General features: G+C 45.2%; 2 protein-coding genes across 5 annotated transcripts in view; one reads left to right on the top strand and one right to left on the bottom strand.

Moving 5' to 3' along the window:
• The window catches only part of BUB1 (BUB1 mitotic checkpoint serine/threonine kinase), a 47,758-nt gene extending 35,613 nt beyond the window's left edge, over positions 1-12,145 (top strand). For both annotated transcript variants that reach the window (XM_058683251.1, XM_058683250.1), the window contains exons 20-25: positions 8,134-8,249; positions 8,569-8,730; positions 8,896-9,053; positions 9,146-9,320; positions 9,882-9,988; positions 11,833-12,145. In XM_058683251.1, the coding sequence (XP_058539234.1) occupies positions 8,134-8,249; positions 8,569-8,730; positions 8,896-9,053; positions 9,146-9,320; positions 9,882-9,988; positions 11,833-12,028 (914 nt within the window). In that variant the 3' untranslated portion in view covers positions 12,029-12,145. The remainder of the gene's footprint in view (positions 1-8,133; positions 8,250-8,568; positions 8,731-8,895; positions 9,054-9,145; positions 9,321-9,881; positions 9,989-11,832) is intronic.
• A 4,715-nt stretch (positions 12,146-16,860) lies between these two features.
• LOC131484722 (two pore calcium channel protein 1-like) overlaps positions 16,861-23,876 on the bottom strand; it is a 44,100-nt gene continuing 37,084 nt past the window's right edge. For 2 of the 3 annotated variants that reach the window (XM_058683262.1, XM_058683260.1), the window contains 5 exons: positions 23,422-23,641; positions 23,166-23,256; positions 21,512-21,625; positions 21,153-21,277; positions 16,861-19,941 (listed from right to left, as the gene is read on the bottom strand). In XM_058683262.1, coding sequence (XP_058539245.1) covers positions 19,796-19,941; positions 21,153-21,277; positions 21,512-21,625; positions 23,166-23,256; positions 23,422-23,641 — 696 coding nt within the window. In that variant the 3' untranslated portion in view covers positions 16,861-19,795. Of the gene's footprint in view, positions 19,942-21,152; positions 21,278-21,511; positions 21,626-23,165; positions 23,265-23,421; positions 23,642-23,876 lie in introns of all 3 variants that reach the window. The other variant, XM_058683261.1, reaches the window with a different exon arrangement.

Raw genomic sequence — 23,876 nt, 5'->3', positions numbered from 1 at the left:
CAGGTGGTAAGAGTATGTTTACTTCCGTAAGAAACTGCCAAACTGCCTTCAAATGGAGTTCGTACTATTTTGTATTCCCACCAGCAATGAATGAGAGTTCTGTTGCTCCGTATCCTCACCATCATTTGGTGGTGTCAGTAATTTGGGTTTTGGCCATTCTAATAGATGTGTATTGAAAGGCATTTCATTATTTTTCATTTGCGATTCCCTAATTATATAATGATGTTGCACATTTTTTCATATGTTTATTTGCCATCTGTATATCTTCTTTGGTGATGTGTATGTTCAGATCTTTTGCCCATTTTTTGAAAATCAGTTCATTTTCTTACTGAGTCTTTTCCCCCATTTTCTTAATTGAGTTTTAAGAGTTGTGTATTTTGGATAACCGTTATCAGATAAGTGTCTTGCAAAGATATTCTCTCAGTCTCTGGCTTGTCTTTTCATTCTATTAACTGTGTCTTGGGCAGAGCAGAAGTTTTTAAATTTTGTCAAGTTTATCAATAGATTTCTTTCATGGATCATGCTTTTGGTATGTGTCTAAGAGGTCATCAACAAACCCCAAGTCGCCTACCTAGTCCCCTGTGTTACCTTCTAGTAATGTTATAGTGTTATGTTTTACATCTATGTGTATGATTCATTTTGAGTAAACTTTTATGAAAGGTATAAGTTCTATGTCTAGATTCATTTTTGCATGTTGATGTCTAGTTTTTCATCACCATTTATTGAAAAGGCTATCTTTTCTTAATTGAATTGTCTTTGCTCTGTCAGTGATCAGTAGAGTATATTAGTTTGGCTGTGTTTCTGGGCTCTCTCTTCTATTCCATGATCTATTTGTCCAGACCACACTACTCTGATTACTGTAGCTTTTATAGGAAGTCTTGATGTTGTGTCAGTCCTCCAAATTGTTCTTCGTGTTCACTGTCTGGGCCTTTTCCCTTTCCACATAAACTTTAGAATCAGTATGTCAGTAGCCACAAAATAACTTGCAGGGATTTTGATTGGTATGGCCTTGAATCTCTAGATCAAGTTGGGAAGAAATGACATCTTGACAATCCTGTCCATGTATGTGGACTATCTCTGTTTATTTGGATCTTCTTTTTTTTTTTTTTTAAATCAAAGTTTTATGGTTTTCCTTATATAGATCTTGTACATATTTTGTTAGATTAGTACCTAAGTTACTTCGTTTTAGAAGATGCTTAAGTATTATGGGTTTTCTTATTGTAAATTCCACTTACTAATTTCTAGTACATAGGAAAGCAATTGACTTATATGTTAACCTTGTATCCTGCAAACCTTGCTATAATCATGTGTTAGTTACAGGAGATTTTTTTTGTTGATTCTTTGGGATTTTCTGGCTAGACAATGCTGTCATCTGTGTACGAGAACTGTTTTATTCCTTCCCCATCCATATACCTTTTATTTCCTTTTCTTGTTTGATTGCATCAGCTAAGACTTCCAGTATAATGTTGAGCAGGAGTGATAAGAGGAGAAATTCTTGTCTTGTTCCTGATCTTAGTGGGAAAACATTTATCTGTTTCTACCATTAAGTATGATATTAGCAGTAGGTTTTTTGATAGATGTTCTTTATTAAGTTGAGGAAGTTTCCCACTATTCTTACTTTGCAGAGAGCTGTTAATCATGAATGGGTGTTGTTGGATTTTATCAAACACTTTTCCTGTTTTTATGATAGGATCATGTGATTTTTCTTTTTAGTCTGTTGGTATGATAGATTTATTCATTGGTTTTTGAATATCGAACCAGCCTTGTATACCTGGATTAAATCCCACTTGGTCATGGTAAATAATTCTTTTTATACTTTTTTTTGGATTTCATTTGCTAATATTTGGTTGAGGACTTTTATATCTATGTTCATAAGAGATACTGTTCTGTAATTTTCTTGTGTTGTAACTGTCTGTTTCTGGTATTAGGGTAATGCTGGCCTCATAGAAGGGATTAGGAAGTATTCTATCCTCTGAAAGAGACTAGAGAATTGCTATAATTTTTTCCTTATATGTTTGGTAGAATTCACCAGTGGAGGGGCGCCTGGGTGGCTCAGTCGGTTAAGCGTCCGACTTCAGCTCAGGTCACGATCTCGCGGTCCGTGAGTTCGAGCCCTGTGTCGGGCTCTGGGCCTGTTTCCGATTCTGTGTCTCCCTCTCTTTCTGCCCCTCCCCCGTTCATGCTCTGTCTCTCTCTGTCCCGAAAATAAATAAACGTTAAAAAAAAAAAAAATTGGGGGGCGCCTGGGTGGCTCAGTCGGTTAAGCGCCCGACTTCAGCTCAGGTCACGATCTCGCGGTCCGTGAGTTCGAGCCCCGGTCCTTGAGTTCGAGCCCCACGTCGGCCTCTGGGCTGATGGCTCAGAGCCTGGAGCCTGCTTCCGATTCTGTGTCTCCCTCTCTCTCTGCCCCTCCCCCATTCATGCTCTGTCTCTCTCTGTCTCAAAAATAAATAAAGGTTAAAAAAAAAAAAAATTTTTTTTTTTAAAAGAATTCGCCAGTGGACCCATCTGGCCCTGGTGCTTTCTGTTTAGGAAAGCTGTTAAGTATGAATTCAATTTTTTGTCTGTTTCTTCCGGTGTGAAGGAAGAAATTTCATCGAGGTGATCAAATTTGTGGGCACAGAGTTGTTCATCGTATTCCTTCATTAACATTTTTAATTCATGGGATCTTTAGTGATGTCCCCTCTTTCATTTCTGATATTAGTATTTTATGTCCTTCCCCCTTTTTTTCCTTAGGTAACCTGGTGGGGGCTTATGGGTTTTATTGATCTTTTCAAAGAATCAGTTTTTTGTTTCATTGATATTCTCTGTTGATGTTCTGTTTTCAGTTTCACTGATACCTGCTATAATTACTTTTTTCTTCTGCTTGCTTTGGATTTAATTTGTTCTTTTCTAGTTTCCTACAGTGGAAACTAAAGTTATTGATTTTAGATCTTTCTTTTTTAACGTACACATTTAATCCTATAAATTGCCCTCTAAGCACTGCTTTTGCTGCATCCCACAATTTTTTTTTTTTTAATTTTTTTTTCAACGTTTTTTATTTATTTTTGGGACAGAGAGAGACAGAGCATGAACGGGGGAGGGGCAGAGAGAGAGGGAGACACAGAATCGGAAACAGGCTCCAGGCTCCGAGCCATCAGCCCAGAGCCTGACGCGGGGCTCGAACTCACGGACCGCGAGATCGTGACCTGGCTGAAGTCGGACGCTTAACCGACTGCGCCACCCAGGCGCCCCTGCATCCCACAATTTTAATGACTTGTGTTTCCATTTTCTTTTAATTCAAAATATTTTTAAATTTCTTCTTTGAATTATGTGTTGTCTAATCGCCAAGTGTTTTGGGGCTTTCCAGCTATCTTTCTTTACTGGTTACTAGTTTAATTCCACTGTGGTTGGAGCACCTACTTTGTATGATTTCTTTGTTGTTGTTGTTGTTGTTTTAATTTGGTAAAAGTGTGTTTTACGGCCCAGAATGGTCTGTCTTGGAGAGCGTTCCACGTGAGCTTGGAAAGAATGTATAGTGTGCTATTGTCAGATGAAGTTTTCCATAAATGTGAATTAGATCCAGTTGATTGGTACTGCTGTTCGAGTCAGTCCTGCCCTGACTGATTTTCTGCCTGTTGGATCTGTTGGATCCAATCCAACTGTTGGAATCCAAAATCTGTTGGATTTTCTGCCTGTTGGATCCAACTGCCTGTTGGATCTATCGATTACTGAAAGACGGGTGTAGAAATCTCCAACTAGAATAGTGAATTCATCTGTTGTCCCTGCAGTCCTGTCAATTTTTGCCTCACTATTTTGAGACACATACACATTAAGGAGTTATGTCTTCTCGGAAAATTGATCCTTTATCATTATCTAATGCCCCTTTTAATGCCTGATCACTTTTCTTACTCTGAAGTCTGCTCTGTATGAAATTGGAAGAGCTGCCCCAGCCTTCTGTTTATTAATTAACATGGCATATCTTCCTCCATCCCTTTACTTTTAACCCATCTGTGTCTTTATATTTAAGGTGTTTTTCTCACAGACAACATATAACTGGGTCTTGTATTCTTATCGCCTGTCACAGTTTCTGTTTTCATTGGTATATTTTTAGTCTGTTGATCTTTAGACAGATTGTTGATAGAGCTGGATTAATATCTACTGTGCTTGTTGCTATTTTCTATTCACTGCCCTTGTTCTTTGTTCCCTTTTTTGTCTTCTTCTTTCTGCCTTCTCTGGTTTTATTTGGGCATTTATGTGATTTTGTTTTCTCGGTTAGCATATCAGTTATACTTCATTTTTAGTGGTTGCCCTAGAGTTTGCACTATACATTTAAAACTAACCCAAGTCGGGGCGCCTGGGTGGCGCAGTCGGTTAAGCGTCCGACTTCAGCCAGGTCACGATCTCGCGGTCCGTGAGTTCGAGCCCCGCGTCAGGCTCTGGGCTGATGGCTCGGAGCCTGGAGCCTGTTTCCGATTCTGTGTCTCCCTCTCTCTCTGCCCCTCCCCCGTTCATGCTCTGTCTCTCTCTGTCCCAAAAATAAAAAAAAAAAAAAAAAAAAAAAAAAAAAAAAAAAAACGTTGAAAAAAAAAATTTAAAAAAAAAAAAAAACTAACCCAAGTCCACCTGCAATGAACATTATACCAGTTCACAGGTAGTGCCAGGTACTTTATAACAGAATGTTACCAGTTCTTCCCTCCTGTCCCTTAGAACAGTAGCGTCACTCATTTCATTTGTCCTAAGCTGTACTTATTGCACACATTGTAGCAATTATTATTTTGAAGAGCTCCCTGCTAGACCCACTAAGAATAAGAAAAATGAAAGACTTTCTTTTATCTTCATTTACTCCTTTTCCTACACTCTTCTGATCTGAGTTTCTGACGTATTTCATCTTCCTTCTGTCTGAAAAACTTCTTTTAACATTGCTTGCAAGGCAGGTTTGCTGGTGACACGTTCCTTTAATCATGGTGTAAGCAAGTCTTTATTTCTTCACTTTTGGAGGGATAATGTCACTGGATACAGAATTTTTGATTTGGAGGTTTTTCTTTCAACACTCACTCCACTCTCTTCTTGCTTGTGTGCTCTCCAAAGAGAAGTCCATGTAATTCTTACCCTTGCTGTTCTGTAGGTAGATGGTTTTGTCCCTCCGGCTTCTTTCACTATTTCCTCCTTATCTGATTTTCTGCAGTTTGAATACAACTTGTCTAGGTGTAGACTTCTTGGTATTTTTCCTGCCTTGTGTTCTCTGAGATTCCTAGATCCCTAATTTAGTGTCTGTCATTAATTTTGGGAATTTCTCAGCCATTATAACTCTAAATATTTTGTCTCTTCCTCTTTTTCTTCTGCCTGCTAATATTCCCATTACACATCTATTACACCTATTTTAATTGTCCCACAATTCTTGAACATTCTTTTCTATCTTTTAATTTTTTTTTTCTTTGCAAATCACGTTTGGAAGTTTCTATCGACATACCTGCAAGCTGACTGATTCTTTTCCCAGCCATGCACAGCCTATTGATGAGTCCATCAAAAACAGTCTTTATTTCTGTTATAGTGGGGTATTTTTTTTTTCTAACACTTACTTCCTTTTGATTCCTTCTCAGAGTTTCCATTTGCTTGTATTTCCCATCTGTTCTTGCATATTATCTCTTTTTTTCATTACAACTTAGCATATTAATCATAATTTTTAAACAAAGTTCCTGGTCTTATCATTGCAAAATCTTTGCTGTACGTTTGTCTGGCTCTGATACTTGCCCTGTGTCTTCAAGCTGTGTTTTTGCCTCTTAGTATGCTTGTAATTTTTGTTAGCAGCCAGACCTGATGTACTGGGTAAAAGTACTGAGATAAAATAGGCCTTTGGGTAAGATTTATGCTTCTCTGTCTTGAGATGAGGCTGCCTTTACTGTTTGTTGCCACCATAGAGACTAAAGTTCCCATTTGTGTCCTTATTTCTGTCTCCCCTGTTGGCTTTGGGTTTCCCCTGAGGCTTGTTCTTTTTTTTTTTTTTTCTTTTCCATGTTTTGTTTGTTTGTTTTTGAGAGACAGAGAGAGAGACAGACAGACAGAATGTGAGCAGGGGAGGGGCAGAGAGAGAGGGAGACACAGAACTTGAAGTGGGCTCCAGGTTCAGTGCTGTTAGCACTGAGGGCTTGAGCTCACAAATTATTAGATCATGACCTGAGCCGAAGTTGGACCCTGAACCGACTGAGCCACCCAGGCGACCCTATTGTTCTTAAATAAGGTCTTAAATAAGGTCTGTTCTGAGACTTGTTCTTAAATAAGGTCTGAGACATCAGTTGTGCTGTAATCCCCCAGCTGCTGGCTCCAGGGGTGCTTTCTGCTCCTGGGCTTATGCTCTGGCAAGCTGTTATTCTCCGTATCCACCAGTGGGGGCAGCAGTGTGCCCTGTGACCTCAGGTCTTTAATGGCTCTAACGTGAGTTGTCGATTTTCGGTTCGTGTAGCTTTTTCTTTTTTTATTGTGGGGAGTGGAGTGATGACTTCCAAGTTCCTGAAAGTGCCACATTAGAAACTGTAAGCCTGCTCTTGTATATTTGATTTTGAACATGTGGATTTTTTTAAATTACTTTGAAAATCTATTGCAACCTTACCTTGGTAGTCTCTCCTCAAACCAGTAGTAACCCCAGTGTTAGAAAAATAGCAAGACCAATCCAATTTGAGGGACATTCTACAATTCACCTGACCAGTACTCCTTGGAAGTGTCATGGTCATCTAAAACCAAAAGTTGGAAGCTGTCACAGCCTGTCAGAGGCTGAGGAGATTTGATGTATTTGTCCTGGAACATTAAGGAAAAACTAGTGAAATCCAGATAGGCTTGGGCTTAATAACATACCAGTGTGGGTTCTGTATTTGTAACAAATGTACCATCCTTATTGAAAGTTAACAATAACTGAGCCTGAGTGGCTCAGTCAGTTAAGCGTCCGACTTCGGCTCAGGTTGTGATCTCACAGTTCGTGAATTCGAGCCCTGCGTCGGGCTCTGTGCTGACAGCTCGGAGCCTGGAGCCTGCTTCGGATTCTGTTTCTCCCTCTCTGCCCCTCCCTCACTCATGCTTTGTCTCTCAAAAATAAATAAATGTTTAAAAAATTTTTCAAAAAAAAAAAAAGAGGGGTGCCTGGGTGGCTCAGTCGGTTAAGCGGCCGACTTCGGCTCAGGTCATGATCTCACCGTCCGTGAGTTCGAGCCCCGCGTCAGGCTCTGTGCTGACAGCTCAGAGCCTGGAGCCTGTTTCCGATTCTGTGTCTCCCTCTCCCTGACCCTCCCCCGTTCATGCTTTGTCTCTCTCTGTCTCAAAAATAAATAAACGTTAAAAAAAAAATTTAAAAAAAAAAAAAAAAAAGAAAGTTAACAATAGGGTCGCCTGGGTGGCTCAGTCAGTTAAGTGTCCGACTTCGGCTCAGGTCATGATCTCGTGGTTTGTGAGTTCAAGCCCCACGTCGGGCTCTGTGCTGACAGCTCAGAGCCTGGAGCCTGCTTTGGATTCTGTGTCTCCTCCTCTCTCTGCCCCTCCCCTGCTCATGCTCTGTCTCTCAGTAATAAATAAATGTTAAAAAAAATACAGAAAAGAAAAGAAAGTTAACAATAGAGGAAACTGGATGCAGAGCAAACAAACTGTACGATCTTTGCAGCTTTTCTGTAAATTGAAAACTATCTAAAATAAAATTTTTACTTTAATAAAAAAATGTTAAGTATTCTATGAGAAATATTGGCACAGTTGTACTTTGCGCTTTGTGTCCCGGTGTAAAACACTTGGCGCTTTTCAAAGGTGTTCGTAGAGCTTTGTTCAGCACTTTACAGGATCAGCAGTCTTGCCAAGGACACAGTGCAGGTATCACCCCTTTAAACCTGAGAATATTGGCAAAGAGAGGATGTCTGCCCGCTCCTGCCGTAAAGTGGCAGGCCCGGCGCCCAGCAGTGCTGCCTTTGGTCCCCCCACGTGCCATGTAAAAAGGGAGGCTGTTTTGTGGCAGGTGTTTAACTTTTGTTTAACACAAGGAAAACATTTCCTGAGGGAGCTATATCCATTTTTATGTATGAAGGCAAACGAGCGCCAAGAAAATTCTACAAATACACAATTTACCAAAAATTATGTTTTGAACCTTTTTTTCCCACTTTGACACGTCTGTCTTCTAAGGTTCTTTGCTGGTCTATGTCGATCACCTTCTTGGAGAAGGGGCCTTTGCCCAAGTCTATGAAGTTACCCATGGAGATATGAACGATGCCAAAAATAAACAGAAGTTCGTTTTAAAGGTAAATAATCTGAGCAGTTTTTTGTGTAGTGTACAAATGAATTTTAGAACTTGAGTTCGTCAGCCCCCTTTGTTCTCTCTCAAGACAACAGTGACTTCATTTGGGTCCGTAGTCCACAATTAAGAAACATAAACTGTCCAGCAAGGATTCGGGATGGCCTTGCCACAAATGACCTCACAGCAGACCCCATGCTTCGGCAACAGTCCGTAGCTTGTCATCACCTTCTACCGCACATCGTTTGTTGGGGTACACGTTGCTTTCTGGCTGTCATTTTCCAGAATGTGAGACTGGATGTGAATGTCACGTACCTGACTTGCAGGTCCAGAAGCCTGCCAACCCCTGGGAATTCTACATCGGGACCCAGCTGATGGAGCGACTAAAGCCAAACACGCGACACATGTTCATCAAATTCTATTCCGCCCACTTATTCCAGAATGGCAGTGTGTTGGTAGGCGATCTCTACAGCTATGGCACGCTGCTGGTGAGTGAATTTGATGTGAACATGATTTGGAAGTACGTTTTTGGCCTGTGCCCTACTCGTACCTTTTGCGGTTGGAGCTTCTGTCAGAGTGGTAGGTGGGATTGTTTCATTAATCTCATTAATCTTGTGCAACCGATTCAGGATTCCACTCTCTGTTGTTTCTAGAATGCAATCAATCTGTATAAAAATACCCCTGAAAAGGTGATGCCTCAAGCTCTAGTCCTCTCTTTTGCGCTCAGAATGCTCTACATGATCGAACAAGTGCACAGCTGTGAAATTATTCATGGAGACATTAAGCCAGACAATTTCATACTTGGAAACAGGCAAGTGTTGCACTTTCAATGCAGTTCTGTTTCCCAGCAGCCTTCCATTATTTGTGCTCATGCCGCCTGGCCCTTGTTTGTGTTTAATATAGATTTTTGGAACAGGATGGTGACGATGATGATACATCTGCTGGCTTGGCATTGATTGACCTGGGGCAGAGTATAGATATGAAACTTTTTCCAAAAGGAACTACATTTACAGCAAGGTGTGAAACGTCTGGTTTTCAGTGCATTGAGATGCTCAGCAACAAGCCATGGAACTACCAGGTACAGAACTGAAGTGAGAGAGTTGAGAATTGATTCCTTTATCATACTTACTATATTTTACAAATGAACTTGGGGATCTAGTTAGTTTGAGCCAGTCTCATCCTCTCCTGTGCTGGGAGTTAAGACCATGCTCAAGTGTTTTCAGTTGCACACATATTCCACGGTGAGAGGCTTCGGAGGGCAGGTGGAGACCAGCCACCAGAGCCGCAGGGGAGGGAGGTGGGAGGACTCCAGGCTGCCCGTGTGGAAGACAGGCTGGAGCACTGCGTTTGCCCCTAGACAGAATGGAGGACCTGAGAAGCACACAGTGGCTCAGGGAGAACGGCTTTCCCAGGGGCTGCCTCAAGAGGCGGTGGCCGGGAAGCCTCCAGCAAAGCCCACACAGGCATCACTCAGCAGGGCATTTCGGTGGGGGGTTGAATAAGCTATTTATTTATTTCTTCCAAAATTACTTAAAAATAAAAGTCTGTGGTTATCTACTTGCTGCGTAAGTTAGACCTCTTCATGTACTCTTGTGTGCGTGACTATTTTAGTCACACGTGCCTTCCGTTTCCTTTGTAGCTTGATTACTTTGGAGTGGCCGCAACAGTGTACTGCATGCTTTTTGGCACTTACATGAAAGTGAAAAACGAAGGAGGAGTTTGGAAGCCCGAAGGTCTTTTTAGGAGGTGAGTATTCGCGTTGGTGCCACAGTGAAAGACCACGCATGGTGGAATGTTGGGTTCCATCTGGTGGAGAACAGATCTCTGCCGCTGCGTGGAAAAGCCCTGCCTTGGGAGGGGTGGTGAGGCAGCACAGTCCTGGACGTGGGGCACAGTGAGCAGGGTACAAAGCCCCGCTGCTGCTGTTCCCGGATCCCAGACAGTGTGGGGCAGCCGATGTCCTCCAGTGAAAGCTCCCGGCCACACGGTCAGCATCCTGTATGCCCTCAGATGCTCCTCTTTACCCTTTAGAGAGACCACCTGGTGTCACGGAGCCTCAAGCTTTTGCTGGTTTTCTCGCGTTTGTAAATGAGAATAATGCCGAGCGTACTTTCCTAAGATGTTGGCTTTTTTTTTTTTAACTTTTTTTAATGTTTGTTTATTTTTGAGAGGGAGAGAGACAGAGTGTAAGCAGGGAAAGGGCAGAGAGAGAGGGGGGGAGACACAGAATCAAGAGCAGGCTCCAGGCTCTGAGCTCGAACACACGAACTGCAAGATCATGACCTGAGCCCAAGTCGGACGCTTAACCAACTGAGCCATCCAGGCGCCCCTCCTACGATGTTTCTCATAAGAAGCGAAGGAAATCATGTACGTGAAAGTGCTCTGTAAATTATGAAGTCATATGATGAGGCAGCTGTCTGTCACAGGATAGGCTTTTAGGTCCTATCTCTGTGTGACTGTAGTTTTTGTAAGACTGTTTTCTCATCTATAAAATCATAGTGAAAATTGATGACTAGACTAGAGCTCTTTCTGGGAACATGGATGGCTCTCTTAATAGTGTCACGTGAATAAGCTATAATAATGTTCAAGCATTTGGTACGTGCAGGTTCACTATATCAGTTAAACTTCTCTTAACTTTTTTTGAGGTATAAAAACATATGCAGGAAAGGACACTTGCCTTTAGCGTGCAAAAAGTCTAGTGGAGTTTCACATGTTTATCTTGAAGAAATTTAAGCTGGGACTCCCCCAGCCCTCCCACCCACACCCACACAGCCCGACCAAAAACACGAAAGCAGTTGGCGGTAATTTTACAAAATGGGGTGCCAGTTTATAAATAAGATTAGATCCAGGCCCTGAAGGAAAACTTATAGCTATGGTTTATTCTGCATAATGAGTCATCAAATTTAGTAAATACTCTATTCCTTCTCTTGCTCATAATCAAAGGACCAGAGGATTATTCAGAAGGCTTCTGTCTCTGACCGCCAGTGTAGGGAAAAATCTTAACCCTCAGCAGGCCTGATAGTAATGGGCTGAATATTCTGTCTGAAACTCAAATCTCGTTGTATTCTGCTTTTGCCCCAGTGCCTTATCTCCATGCTGTGGGGTTTTCACAGTTAATTTTAATGATCACAGTAGTAGGAACTCTGAATCTGAACTCTATTCTGGTTAGTCCAGCCTGCCTACCTGGTCCCGGCACATACGCAGTTAGGCCCATCAGAACCATTTGGCCAGATTGGCAGATTCTGGGAGTATGGTATATAATGCTAGCCGAAAGCAGATCGATTTTCATAGATAGATAGATAGATAGATAGATAGATAGATAGATAGATAGACCGACCGACGGACAGTTCTTCACCGAAGAGCTATTATTTCTAAGCTACTTAAGTCATTTTTTTGGAGTAAGGTGTGTACATTTAATTAGATCTTCAGTTTCTCTTACCTATAATACATTCCAATTCTTGGTGCATTATAATGTGTTTAGATGAAGTTCTATTCAGCCGTGCGAGCATGTAGAAGCCAGAGGCAGGAGTGAGGTGGCCCCACGTGTTGCACACTACATTTTATCTTGTATCCATGCGTTGTCTCTCCAGGCTTCCTCATCTGGATATGTGGAGTGAATTTTTTCACATCATGTTGAATATTCCAGATTGTCATCATCTTCCATCTTTGGATTTGTTAAGGCAGAAGCTGAGGAAAATATTTCAACAACACTATACAAACAAGATTAAGACCCTACGTAACAGGCTGATCGTACTGCTCTTAGAATATAAGCGTTCTCGAAAATAAAATACGGACATTCCCTAAAAATCACTTTGTAAATGCTCACGTACTCACTTTGACCCTTGATGTTTTCCACACTTGTTGTTTATGTCAATATTTCTTAAAAATAAAGTCTACAACATATGTCCATGTGACCTAGTCATTACAAATATTTCAACAAAGTATAGCAGGCTGATGGGGGCGGGTGGCACTTGAAATGCAAGCCTTTGTGAAAATAAGTTGATGTGAACATTCCCTGAAGTCACTTTTAATACCAACCTGTTCACTTTAGCCAAAAAGCCAAAAAGCAAGACAGCTTTTTACTAAGTTGAGGGTTTATATTTGTATAAAATAAACAAAAATTTTTCAAATGATATTCAAAGGACTTCAAATTTTTATGGATAGAATTTGACCGTTCTTTATTGTACCTGTTCTTCAGTGCTGTCCATAGGAAATATTACGGTTATAAATTTTAAGCTTCTTCCTCTTTTTTTTTTTTTTGGAAAGTACCATTCAAAAGAGTATCCCCCATCTTGAAAATAGTCTCATAAGCTGTATAACAGGCAACTTAGCATTTTTTGACATTTAAAGCTGGAAGGGTCCTATAAACTGAACTGAACAGCCTTCCTCCAGGCCTTCCTCCTTCTTTCCTTAGCATTATGAGGTAAAGAAAGTTGAGGCAACTCCCAATTCAGGAGCACAGTGAACCGCCTCCTCCCTTACTCCCACCCAGCAGGTACTCCATTCCAGATGCAGCCATGACCCACTTTTAAATCTTTCCCAAAATGATTCTAAGCCTATTTCTGTACACTTTTCATACTTAACTAGCATAACGATGGTTTTTTTTTAATTTAATATATAGAATATTTTCTACATAGAGGATGGTCTCATTTTTGTTAAGGACTGTATAATATTTTCGTTATATGATGTATCTGTAAATTCCTAGAAACGAAATCGCTGGGTCAGAGGTGAATGCATTTAAACTTTTGTGTCAGGATCTCCAAATAGCCCCCATACAGGCTGCGCCAGCACGAATGAACATCTGTTCCCCTCCGCCTGCGCTACAAGCACGGATCAGGCTCTCCACATCCGCTGCTCTGACGTGGAAAAAATGGTATCTCCTTACTCTGTCCATTTGCATTCTCTTCTGAAATTAGGCCAAATATATTCAAGCGCTATGTGTGTTCTTCTTCTGTGAACTCTCTAGTCTTTGTCCCCTTTCCATTTTGATCTTTTTCAGGTGAACCTGAAGGAGCCCCTTTATGTGAGGTACAAATATTTGTCCCAGTTTGTCATCTGTCTCGGAACTCAAGATTTCTGTTTCCACGAATTTTATTTTTTTTTAAGATTTTTTTTTTTTTTAATGTTTTATTTATCTTTAAGACAGAGAGAGACAGAGCATGAGTGGGGATGGGGCAGAGAGAGAGGGAGACACAGAATCGGAAGCAGGCTCCAGGCTCCGAGCTGTCAGCACAGAGCCCGACGCGGGGCTCGAACTCACAAACCGCGAGATCGTGACCTGAGCTGAAGTCAGACGCTCAACCGACTAAGCCACCACCCAGGCGCCCCTGTTTCCACGAATCTAAGAAATTTTTGTTTTATACTCTGATTTATAAAGTTTCAAATGGCCTTTTTTGGCTTTTGTGTCTCAAAATGCCATTCTCAGTTGAGAAATACAAAAAAAAGTGCTCTCATTTTTTGATACTAGTACTCATTTAAATACTTAAGACTAGGGACGCCTGGGTGGCTCAGTCAGTTAAGCATCCCACTCCCGGTTTCAGCTCAGGCCCTGATCTCACGGTTAGTGAGTCGAGCCCCACGTCAGGCTCTGCACTGACAGCATGGAGCCTGCTTAGAATTCTGTCTCCTTTCTCTCTCCTGCCCCTCCCCTGCTCACGCTCTCTCACAATATAAATAAATAAACATTTAAAAATATTTAAAATAAATACTTAAGACTTTTGACTGCTTAAATCAGATCTAGTTTCCTATTTTTTTCTAGGTGGTAGTTTGAGCATCTGAACCCTATTGGTTTCTGCAAAAAGCTTTTCAGATGGTTCTTTTGAAGTTTCCCAGTAACTAGTCATCACTACGAAAATCATGGGTTTTTTTAATTTTTTAACGTTTATTTATATTTGAGAGAGAGAGAGAGACAGTGCGCGAGTGGGGGAAGGGCAGAGAGAGAGGGAAACAGAATTAGAAGCAGGCTCCAGACTCTGAACTGTCAGCAGACAGCCCAACGTGGGGCTTGAACCCACGAAACATAAGATCACGACCTGAGCCGAAGTCGGACGTTTAACCAACTCAGCCACCCCAGGCGCCCCTTATGAAAATCATGTTTATGTCTTTCCCAATTTTTCGCTGGTGATTTTTCTCTCGCTGGCCTAGGACCACTAGGAAAGGGCTAAACAGTGGTGGCGCTGGGCAGCCCGGCCTCCTGCTTTAGCGGGAGCTCTTCTCATGTTTATCCAGTGAGCTCGCGATGCTGCCCTGTGGTAGGTGTTTTTAGTCGCGTTGAAGAAGTACCCATCCATCTCTTCTCGCACAATGTATTAGGACACTTTTTTCTGGCCCATCTTCCCATCTGTATTGGTCCAGCTCTCTGCCATTCCTCTGTGTGAATTTATTGATTTAACCAGTCCTCTATTTACAGACCATTGGTTTCACCGTTTTATTGCTACAAAAAAGTTGAGTGCGTGTGCAAATGTGTCTGCAGGATAAATTAATAGAATGGGATCCCAAAATATGCTTTATTTTGAAAATAAAAAATGTAATCTACATGACTGATTACACACTCAATCTGGAAGGAAGCTGAAAAGGGACAGACCTCCTCAAACAAACTAACATTACATTTATTCTGAAAGTGTCAAAATAACCGAGCACTGATAAACCAAGATTGTGGGTTTTTTTTTTTTTCTTTCAAAAGTGGCTGTTTTCAAAGGAAAACAAGACAAGAAAAGATAAGGGTGCTGTTTACTGAGAGCGGAATGTGTCCATCTGGAAAAGGCCACTGTGGGTGCCTTCAGTCTTGGGCAGGGAGGACACTTGGTGTCCAACCCCTATTAAAGAAAACTTTTTTTAATGTTTGTTTTTGAGAGATTGACAAGAGTGTGAGCAGGAGGGGCAGAGAGAGAGGGAGACACAGAATCCAAAGCAGGCTCCAGGCTCGGAGCTGTCAGCCTAGAGCTCGATGCTGGGCTGGAACTCGTGAACCACGGGATCATGACCTGAGCCAAAGTGGACGCTCAACCAACTGAGCCACCCAGGCACGCTGGCATCCAGCCCCTACTGACTTGTCCTTTGTTCCCATCCACCCATTTGCTGTTACTGGGTTGTCAGCTTCTCTCACACTCCAAATATCGTCCATGCCGTTCGCACCAACAACCTTGACCTGACCACAGTGTCGTCTCAGCACTGCCGTCGCCCATCTGGTGTCTGATCTATGCCAAGGGCTTTACTTAAATAAACTTCACAGTCTGATTTCCTAGCAACGGCCTTGTCTCCAGGGAGAAAGGCTCGATCTGAGCAAAGTAAGCTACTTTAAGCACTTCAGCCAAATAGTTTTCGTTGTGTTTTGTTTGGTCCAAACAATAGCAACCATCTTCATTTAATTATAAGTCGGTTGTCTGGATTGCACACGCGCACACACACACGCACACATGCACTGTTTACCTGCACAAGGAAACAAGCTGTGCGTCTAAAGGGCAACTGAAATGGATGAGGCATCCGAAGTCAGCTCTGGGAGGGAGGAAACTTCGGGCTCACCCCGCTGATGAGACCGAAGTTTCCCTGAGGACAGGGTTGGGTCTTTTTTCAATATCTGTGTCTCCTGAGAAGCTGAGCAGGGGTGCAAGTAATCCCAAGTGCTCAAACTTTGGCTAGACTCGGCATAGATTCCAATTTAATATCTATCTTGGGTCCAGGCATTTCCTACTCATTCTTGGCCCCACGCTCCACATTCTAAGAAAAAATCTGCTCACGTAGGAAGTTCGGAGATTACTGTTACCAGTGCCCTTTCCCTCTGGATTTTATCTGTGGTCTAACGCAATGATTCTAAAATTTACTTTTCCTAAGACGTGAAGGAACTACAAGCATAACTCCTGCCTATCAGAAGTAAGAGCCCCTGAAGAGCCGGGCATTTGGCCCAGTGTAAGTTCACCTGCAAAGCTATCACTCACACCTTTTTCTGCCATTCATCCCAGGAAGTCAGCGTCCTTGGTCGTCCATTTCCCTGATCCCTCCAGTCAGTCCACCTGTCTGTCGGCTCCATTCCAGAATGTTTCAGACAAACCCATTTCTGGGCTGGGTAGGCTACAGGCAGGCCAAGGTGCTGTAACGGAAAACCCACACACACAGTTAGGAGGAAACAGAAGTGATTTCAAGCTCCTGTTACAGTCTGGGGGTCAGCGATCCCATGCTGGCACTGACCCTGCCATCCTCCACAGAAGGCTTCCAGGATGTTCGAATTGCTGCCATTCTCAGTGGTGGAGAAGACACAGAGACTGCTCCCCAGGGCAAGACCTGTGAGGTGCAGGCCCCAGTTGGGCTCACGGCCCGCAGGTCTGATCAGTCATGTCGTCCCATCCCCCTGCCGGGGAGACAGGAATGAAGTGTCCAGCTGGGAGACCGTGTGCCAAAACGTGGGGGTGACAAGTTCACTGAAAGGCAGAAGACAGACCTGGAGACAGATGCCAATCACAGCCACAACTCCTTCCTGTTCCCCTTGCTCTGAGACTGTTCACGGAGGCGGGGGGGCCGTGGGGGCCCCCTGGTGGCCATGGGGGCTGCTGCACGTCCATAGTACCGGGATCCAGTCTCTCCTACCCAAGGGAGTCACACATGAAGAAAATTACGTGACAAGGTTTACTCTGTTACCGTTTAATGTTGAACACGTGGAACAATGTATAGGTCTATGACTAAGTAAAGCTTTCAATGAATCACGAAACGCTGATGGTACAGAACACTTGACAGTGTTTTGTGTGTGCGTATATACAAACACACACGTATCTCAATAAAAAACACTGGTAAGTAAAAAGATTCTTGAATAATACGTAGGAAAAACGTCATGACATCCCTCTTAGAATAAGAAATGCAATTGCCTTTGGCCCTTGAATAACATGAGTTTGAACTATGCAGGTACACACATAAGCAGATTTTTTTTTATAATTACAGTATGGTACTGTAAATGTATTTTACATATGACTTTCTTTTGTTTTTAATTTATTTACTTAACCTCTACACCCAATGTGGGCCTCGAACTCACGACCCGGAGATCAAGAGTCTCATGCTCCACCCACTGAGTCAGCCAAGCACCCCTTCCTTATGACTTCCTTAACATTTTCTTTTCTCTAGCTTTATTGTAAGAATATAGTATATAATGCACATAGCATGTGAATTGCGTGTTAATCAACTGTTTATGTTATTGGTAAGGCTTTTCTGGTCAACAGTAGGCTATTAGCAAAGTTTGGTCCTGGGGGAGGGGTGGCGCGGGGAGTCAAAAGTTTATGCAGACTTGCAACCCTACCCCCTCATGTTGCTCAAGGGTCAGCCGTATACCCTATATTCATATGCATGATACACATGACTGTAAATGGGTGGTAGATCTGTTTCCAGAAGGATACACAACAAACTCAGCACCACCACTGGGAAGGGGGGTGTCCGATGGTCAGTGCAAGAATGAAGGGGAGGTGGGTGTCAGGAGAAGGAAGAAGAAAGAGCAACTTTTGTCTTTTTACTGTATTTCGGCATTGTTTTTTGGGTTGCTTTTTTTTTTTTTTTACAATGACTGCATAGTTTGTAATCGAAAAACGCCCAGCATGTTTTCAAGTTAAAGAAATTGTCACTCGATACATTTAGTGTCATACTTGACATCACAATAAATGTTAGATATACAAAGAAATAGGAGCAATCCGGAGGATGACAGGGCTCCATGAATCCCCTCAGAGGGGTCAGCAATGCCCCACCTCCTGGGGAGCGTCATGGTAAGAAAATTCTAAAGCACCAACGCCGGACCCCAGGCGTGGCTTTAAACCAGGAACAGCAATCTGTAAGGGCAAACGCTGAAGCGGCTGGGTCGGGGTGCCACTCGTCCTCATCCTCCTTCACTCCTACACTCCTGGGACGGAGGTACCATTTACCCCAAGTGCACGTGAGCAAATGGGGCACAGAGAGATGAAGTAGCACGCTCGGTGGGGAGCCGGGGTATGACACCGGGCGAGCTGGCCCCAGAGTGGGTGCCCGAAACCTTGGCCCTGCTCCTACACCGGAGGTCACCCTCAGAACCAAGGAAAAGAAATCCCTCCCCAGCCAGCGTCAGATGTCACCCCGACGTGACACATGACTCAGGTCTCACTGCACCTCAGGTCATGGGCCCCTTTATAGTGGCGCCCGTGACAAGGTACAGAAGAATGAGTCATACCCTGACAACTCACAAAGGATTGCGCTCGCTCAAATGCACTTGCGAGGCACAACGGTCAGAGTCCTGGAGACGGAAGGCAGAATGGTGGTTTCCAGGGGCGGGGCGGGGAGGCGGGGCGCGGAAAGAGGGGGTTGCCGTTGACCGGTTGCGGTTCCATTTGGGAAGACAAAAAGTTCTGGAGACCCGTTGCACAACAGCGTCAATATGCTTAAAACTATCGAACTATATACGCTTAGACTTGGTTAGGATGGTAACTTTTATGTGATGGGTATTTTACCACAGTTAGAAATTCGGTTAATAAATAAGATAAATCCCTTTTAATTTCCCGGAAGGAGCACGTCACCGCACTGGGGGACTTCCAGCTGGAGAAAGTGACCTCGGAGACTGATTTACTCAAAAGCTAGCTATCATTGTAATGTAATTAAAGAAGCTTTGAGAGGGGGGCGCCTGGGTGGCTCAGTCGGTGAAGCGTCCGACTTCGGCTCAGGTTCACAGGTTCAAGCCCCGCGTCGGGCTCTGTGCTGACAGCTCGGAGCCTAGAGCCTGCTTCAGTTTCTGTGTTTCCCTCTCTCTCTCTGCCTCTTCCCCCCCTCACGTTCTGTCTCTGTCTCTTAAAAATAAACATTAAGAAGCTTTGAGAGGGGCGCCTGGGTGGCTCGGTCGGTTAAGCGTACGACTTCGGCTCAGGTCATGATCTCACGGTCCGTGAGTTCGAGCCCCGCGTCAGGCTCTGTGCTGACCGCTCAGAGCCTGGAGCCTGTTGCAGATTCTGTGTCTCCCTCTCTCTCTGCCCCTCCCCTGTTCATGCTCTGTCTCTCTCTGTCTCAAAAATAAATAAACGTTAAAAAAAAAAAAGAAGCTTTGAGAGCCTTCCCTGGAAAAAGAAGCAACTGTCACAGAACTTTATTTTCGCATTCATGTTTTCCTTCATTTTGAATAAACACCACATCTAAAAGCTACTGTATTAGATATATTCCTTTACCATATGTAAATATTCAAAATTCATTCACGTAACACTGTAGCATGTGATTTAATAGAATCGCAAAATATCACATAAAAATAAATGAAAAGCTTTTACACACCCACTGAAGGGACGTCACACGTGTAGGTCCATGTGTATGATCAGTGCCCCTCAAAATCTCTTCCAAGATTTCCCCCTCCTTACTGCCCTGACCAGACCTCAGAACAACCCCAGGCGGGGCACTCGGAAGCAGCCTTTCCACACCTTTCAGCTGGTGGCTCAGGGCAGGAGGGGCCGATGTGCAGGCTGGTCACAGCACAGAGCGACCTGGGCTGGGAAAATCACCTCTAGATAGAATAAGCCAGAAGGGATGGCCGCCCAGCTTGGTTTCCACGTGTGCACCCTTAAAGGTCCAGGATCACGCACTGTTTTCGAAATTTGGATTCTTGGGATACAGGTCACCAGGTGAAAAGTTCAGAATCTCATCCAAGGAAGGGCCTTCCTCCTCTGGGGCAATTTCAGACTCAAACATCTGCTGCAGCAAGGCATCCACGGTCCTGTACTCTAGGAGGAGGGAGAAAGGCACACGGAACTGGCACGTGTTGGGGCTGGAAGGGGAAAACTCGGCCCGGGCAGAGCTGGGCTTTCCAGAAGGATGGCCCCTGAGTCGAAGACGACGCTCTAAGCATGGCTAGCCAAACGCTCTTTGGAAGAAAGGATAAAAAAGTCAGGAAAGAACCACTCATCTCTGCTGGTGCGGACCCCACTGCGCTCCTCAGCCACCCAGAGCTCTAGAGCCCGAGGAGAAGGTGCTCCCTGGAGGATGGGGGAGGGTGACACCTGGTAAGGGCGCCCTGCTCACACCACTGCTCCCGCAGGCCATGCTGAGCTGCTCACTCGGAGGTCGCGCCTCGGCCAGAGACCAAACTGACACGCAGGTTGCTGTGGGTTATTCAGCCAACCGCTAATTCACTGAGAATAAAATGGCTAACGAAATAGGTGTTGAGGGCCCCCACGTCCCGGGCACATCGTGAGGCCCTGGGGATACAGCGGAGGGCAAGAAGACATTGCCCTGCACCCGACGGGAAGCTTTGAGTCTACAAGGAAGACAGACGGTGACCAAACAGTCACTCAAAGATCAATGACAGGCAGCCAGCATGGCGAGTCACAGAGGGAAGGAAGAAAGGCTGAGAAAGAGAAGGAGAGACCAGGCATACATATGGGCTGCAGCGGCCACGACAAGGGACCTTGTCTTTTTGGTTTTGTTTTAATTTTTTTAATGTTTGAGAAAAGGCAAGCAGAGGAGGGGCAGAGAGAGAGGGAGACACAGAATCTGAAGCAGGCTCCAGGCTCTGAGCTGTCAGCACAAAGCCCGTCGCGGGGCTCGAACCCATGAACCGTGAGATCATGACCTGAGCCAAAGTTGGACGCCCAGCAGAATGAGCCACCCAGGCGCCCCTTGCCCTTGTCTTTATCCTTAAGACACCGAAGGTCAGATTTGCGTCCGGAAAACATCTCTCTGGCTGCAGTGAGGAGCATGGATCGGAGGAAGTTTTGCATTGGGTTCAAACTTACTTTTTTAAAACAAGCTTACTTATTTTGAGAAAGAAAGAAAGAGAGCACAAGCAGGGGACGGGCAGAGAGAGAGGATCTGCGATAACAGTGTGGAGCCCCACGTGGAGCTCGAACTCACACACTGTGAGATCATGACCTGAGCCAAAATCAAGAGTCAGATGCTTAACCAACTGAGCCTCCTAGGCACCCTTAAAACTTACTTTTGGATGCAATTCTGAAGTACAAGCCTTTCAGGTCCTTCCTTTTGTTGTCTCCATCGTCCCCACTAAAGCCACTGTCCTTAGCATCCACATTATCAACGAGCATCCCGTCCTGCATTTCTTCTCTTCAAGGAGGAAGAGACATGAACAGGGTCAGGTCCCTCAGCTGAGTCCCGCATGTGTCCTCCCAGCCGAGGCCCCGTGTTACTGTCCAGCCACATCCAGGGCTCCGGACAGTGAAGGTCCCGGAGAACTGACCCACAGGACCAGGCTGGGTGCCACGAGACACTTAGAGATTAAATGTGGCCAGTCTGCTTCTAAAGTTCTGTGAGCTACACGAAGGGGAACACAATACTCACTCTTGGATTCCCACTCCGAGCTCTTGAATCTTCTTCTCGATAGCAGTTTCTACTTCACTTTTCTCTAAGGAATATGCCACAAAAAATGCCTCCAAGATGAATGCTATGAAAATACTGGGAAAGAGGAAGAGGTAGAGGGCGTTAGCCGAGGTCCAGGTGACAGGGAAGCCTGGACCCAAAGAGTGTGTGAGCCTAAATAAAAAGGCAGCCTATTGTTGCAAAGAAAATACAACACAGAAGGGAGGAATGATAAACAGTATCTCTCGAGGGTTGGGCACAACTTTCATTCGCTTGGAAAATCTTCTTTTATAACCTCTTTAAACAGTGAGTATTAAAAAAGAAAATGGGTTTGTTTCTAGGGGAAGCTTAGGCCAAGTATTTGTTGGTAGACAATTCTCTATGAATATGTCAAGTTTCTGCACAGTCTGGGCTGTCTGAGCAAAGGCACGGAGAGCCGACTCAGGAATGCTTGTCCCCGGAGACATTCCAGGATGTAAAGCTCAACAATGCCTCCCCTACAGAGACAGCCCAGGGCAGCAAAGACTCACCTTGCCCTCCCTGGGGGCCTGCTTCCACTCCAGGTGAAACTAAAGTCCCTTTCTCCCTGTCCAGAGGGGAGGACGGGCAGGTCCCCAGCCGCCCTATGTAAGATCAGTTTCCTCATTCTGGAGCTCCTTCCTGCATTCCCACCCCAGGCGGTGCTCACCACGCTGCTCATTGTGGACGAAGGTTCGGGGAACGGACACGGGATATTGCTCTGCCGCTGCTTTCGCCATGAGTAATACAGCGTCTTTGTCTCTGACCCAAGGTGCCGTACCTTCTACCTGTGTGTACGCATGGTATATACGTGCGGATTGACCTGCTGGCGTGCAGGCAGGGAGGAATCTCAGACCCTTCACCTCTTCTGCCTTAACAGGGATGATGATGGAGCCCAGGGCGCCCACGGCGCCCACACACTTTTGAGAGGAGAGGACCAGGAACGTCCCTACAGCCTCCCACGTCGTTGGCCCTGACGGGTCCCAGCGCTCCAGCAACCTCTGTAAGAGCCACCAGGGAGGTGTTTCTCTCTTGTTCCCACTACGTGTTCCATTCAGGCTGTGTAAGGACGAGCAGGCCTGATCGGAGCCACCCACGGGGTTTCTTCCCCTCCCCTCCTCGGCCAGGATTCTTGAGTCGTTCCCGAGCCAGAGTCAGTAAAGTGGTGGCTGGCCAAAGCAGGCCTGATGTGACAAGGACGGTGTGGTGCCGGGAGGTCACCCCAGGGGCTGCAGGCACACCGCCGTGCGAGGGGTATGGCAGTCGGGAAACCTCTCTGGAAGAGCATTCCCGTGATCAAGGGGACCGGCATTCACAGGGATGCTCTAAAGGGATTCGGTCTGGGCGGGGGAGGGGAGGGAGACCGGCCAGGACCCCAGAGTCCTTCTGACCCCAACAACCTCTGAGACTATGAGATGCGTGTTATGCACAGAGGTGCACCGCACTGGCAGGCAACGAGGGCACAAATGTGGACACAAGTAAGACTTATGTCCCTTCCAGTGCCAACCCACAACGTACAGCAGGTGGACGGAACACGGGAGAAGGGAGGTAAAGCGGTTGGTTACACGTGCTCAGGGAGGAGATGTGGAATCGGCCAGCGTGGCGGGAGCAGACTCACTTAACGATGAGAATGACGACCACGATGTGGAAGCCGATGAAGTACAGCTTTGCCGCCTGGTGAGTCACGAGGGCAAAGCCGCCCGCGAGGAGTGGGAGGCTAAGGACGTCAACCTGCAGGGAACTCGGCAGGTGCCCACCCCCCCCCCCCGGCCCTCGATGCTCCTGGAAGTCACTTTCAGAGCCACCCCCCTGCCCCACCCCAAGAAGCAGCCGGCGCTCCGGTGAGGCAGCCGGGCCCGTCTCAGAAAGGATATTGTGCCACTGGTTAACCACCGTGAGCTCCATCAGCACGATGAACGAGGAGGCCAGGTCGTTGAAGTTGTTCTTGCAGTACCTGTCTCGGGCAAATGCTGAATCTTTCAAAGCTGGGTTCCCACACACCAGAGCATCAGGACTGGTGAAATTCGGGTCAGAGAACCGGACTTTGCCATGGAATGCTTCCATCCCGATGATAGCGAACACATAGTAGACCACCTAGGACGGCAGCACTGGTCACCAGGGGGCGCACCGAGCTGCAGAATCGCGGGGCGAGGGGCGTGCTGGAGAGGTGGGCTGGGGACATTGCTAGTCCGTGCGCCCAGCAGAAAGGGCTGCCCTCCCCAACCGAGTCCCAGGCAGTGTCAGGGTGGACTGATCGGCTACTCTGCTGGAGAAGCCTGAGCTGTCCGTGGAGGGACAGAGGACACACGGCCAGCTGGACCACGCCGTG

This window comes from Neofelis nebulosa, chromosome 9, assembly GCF_028018385.1.
Source record: "Neofelis nebulosa isolate mNeoNeb1 chromosome 9, mNeoNeb1.pri, whole genome shotgun sequence".
Lineage (NCBI taxonomy): Eukaryota > Metazoa > Chordata > Mammalia > Carnivora > Felidae > Neofelis > Neofelis nebulosa.
The sequence above is the reverse complement of the archived record's forward strand: the minus strand, read 5'-3'. Positions and strand labels throughout refer to the sequence as shown.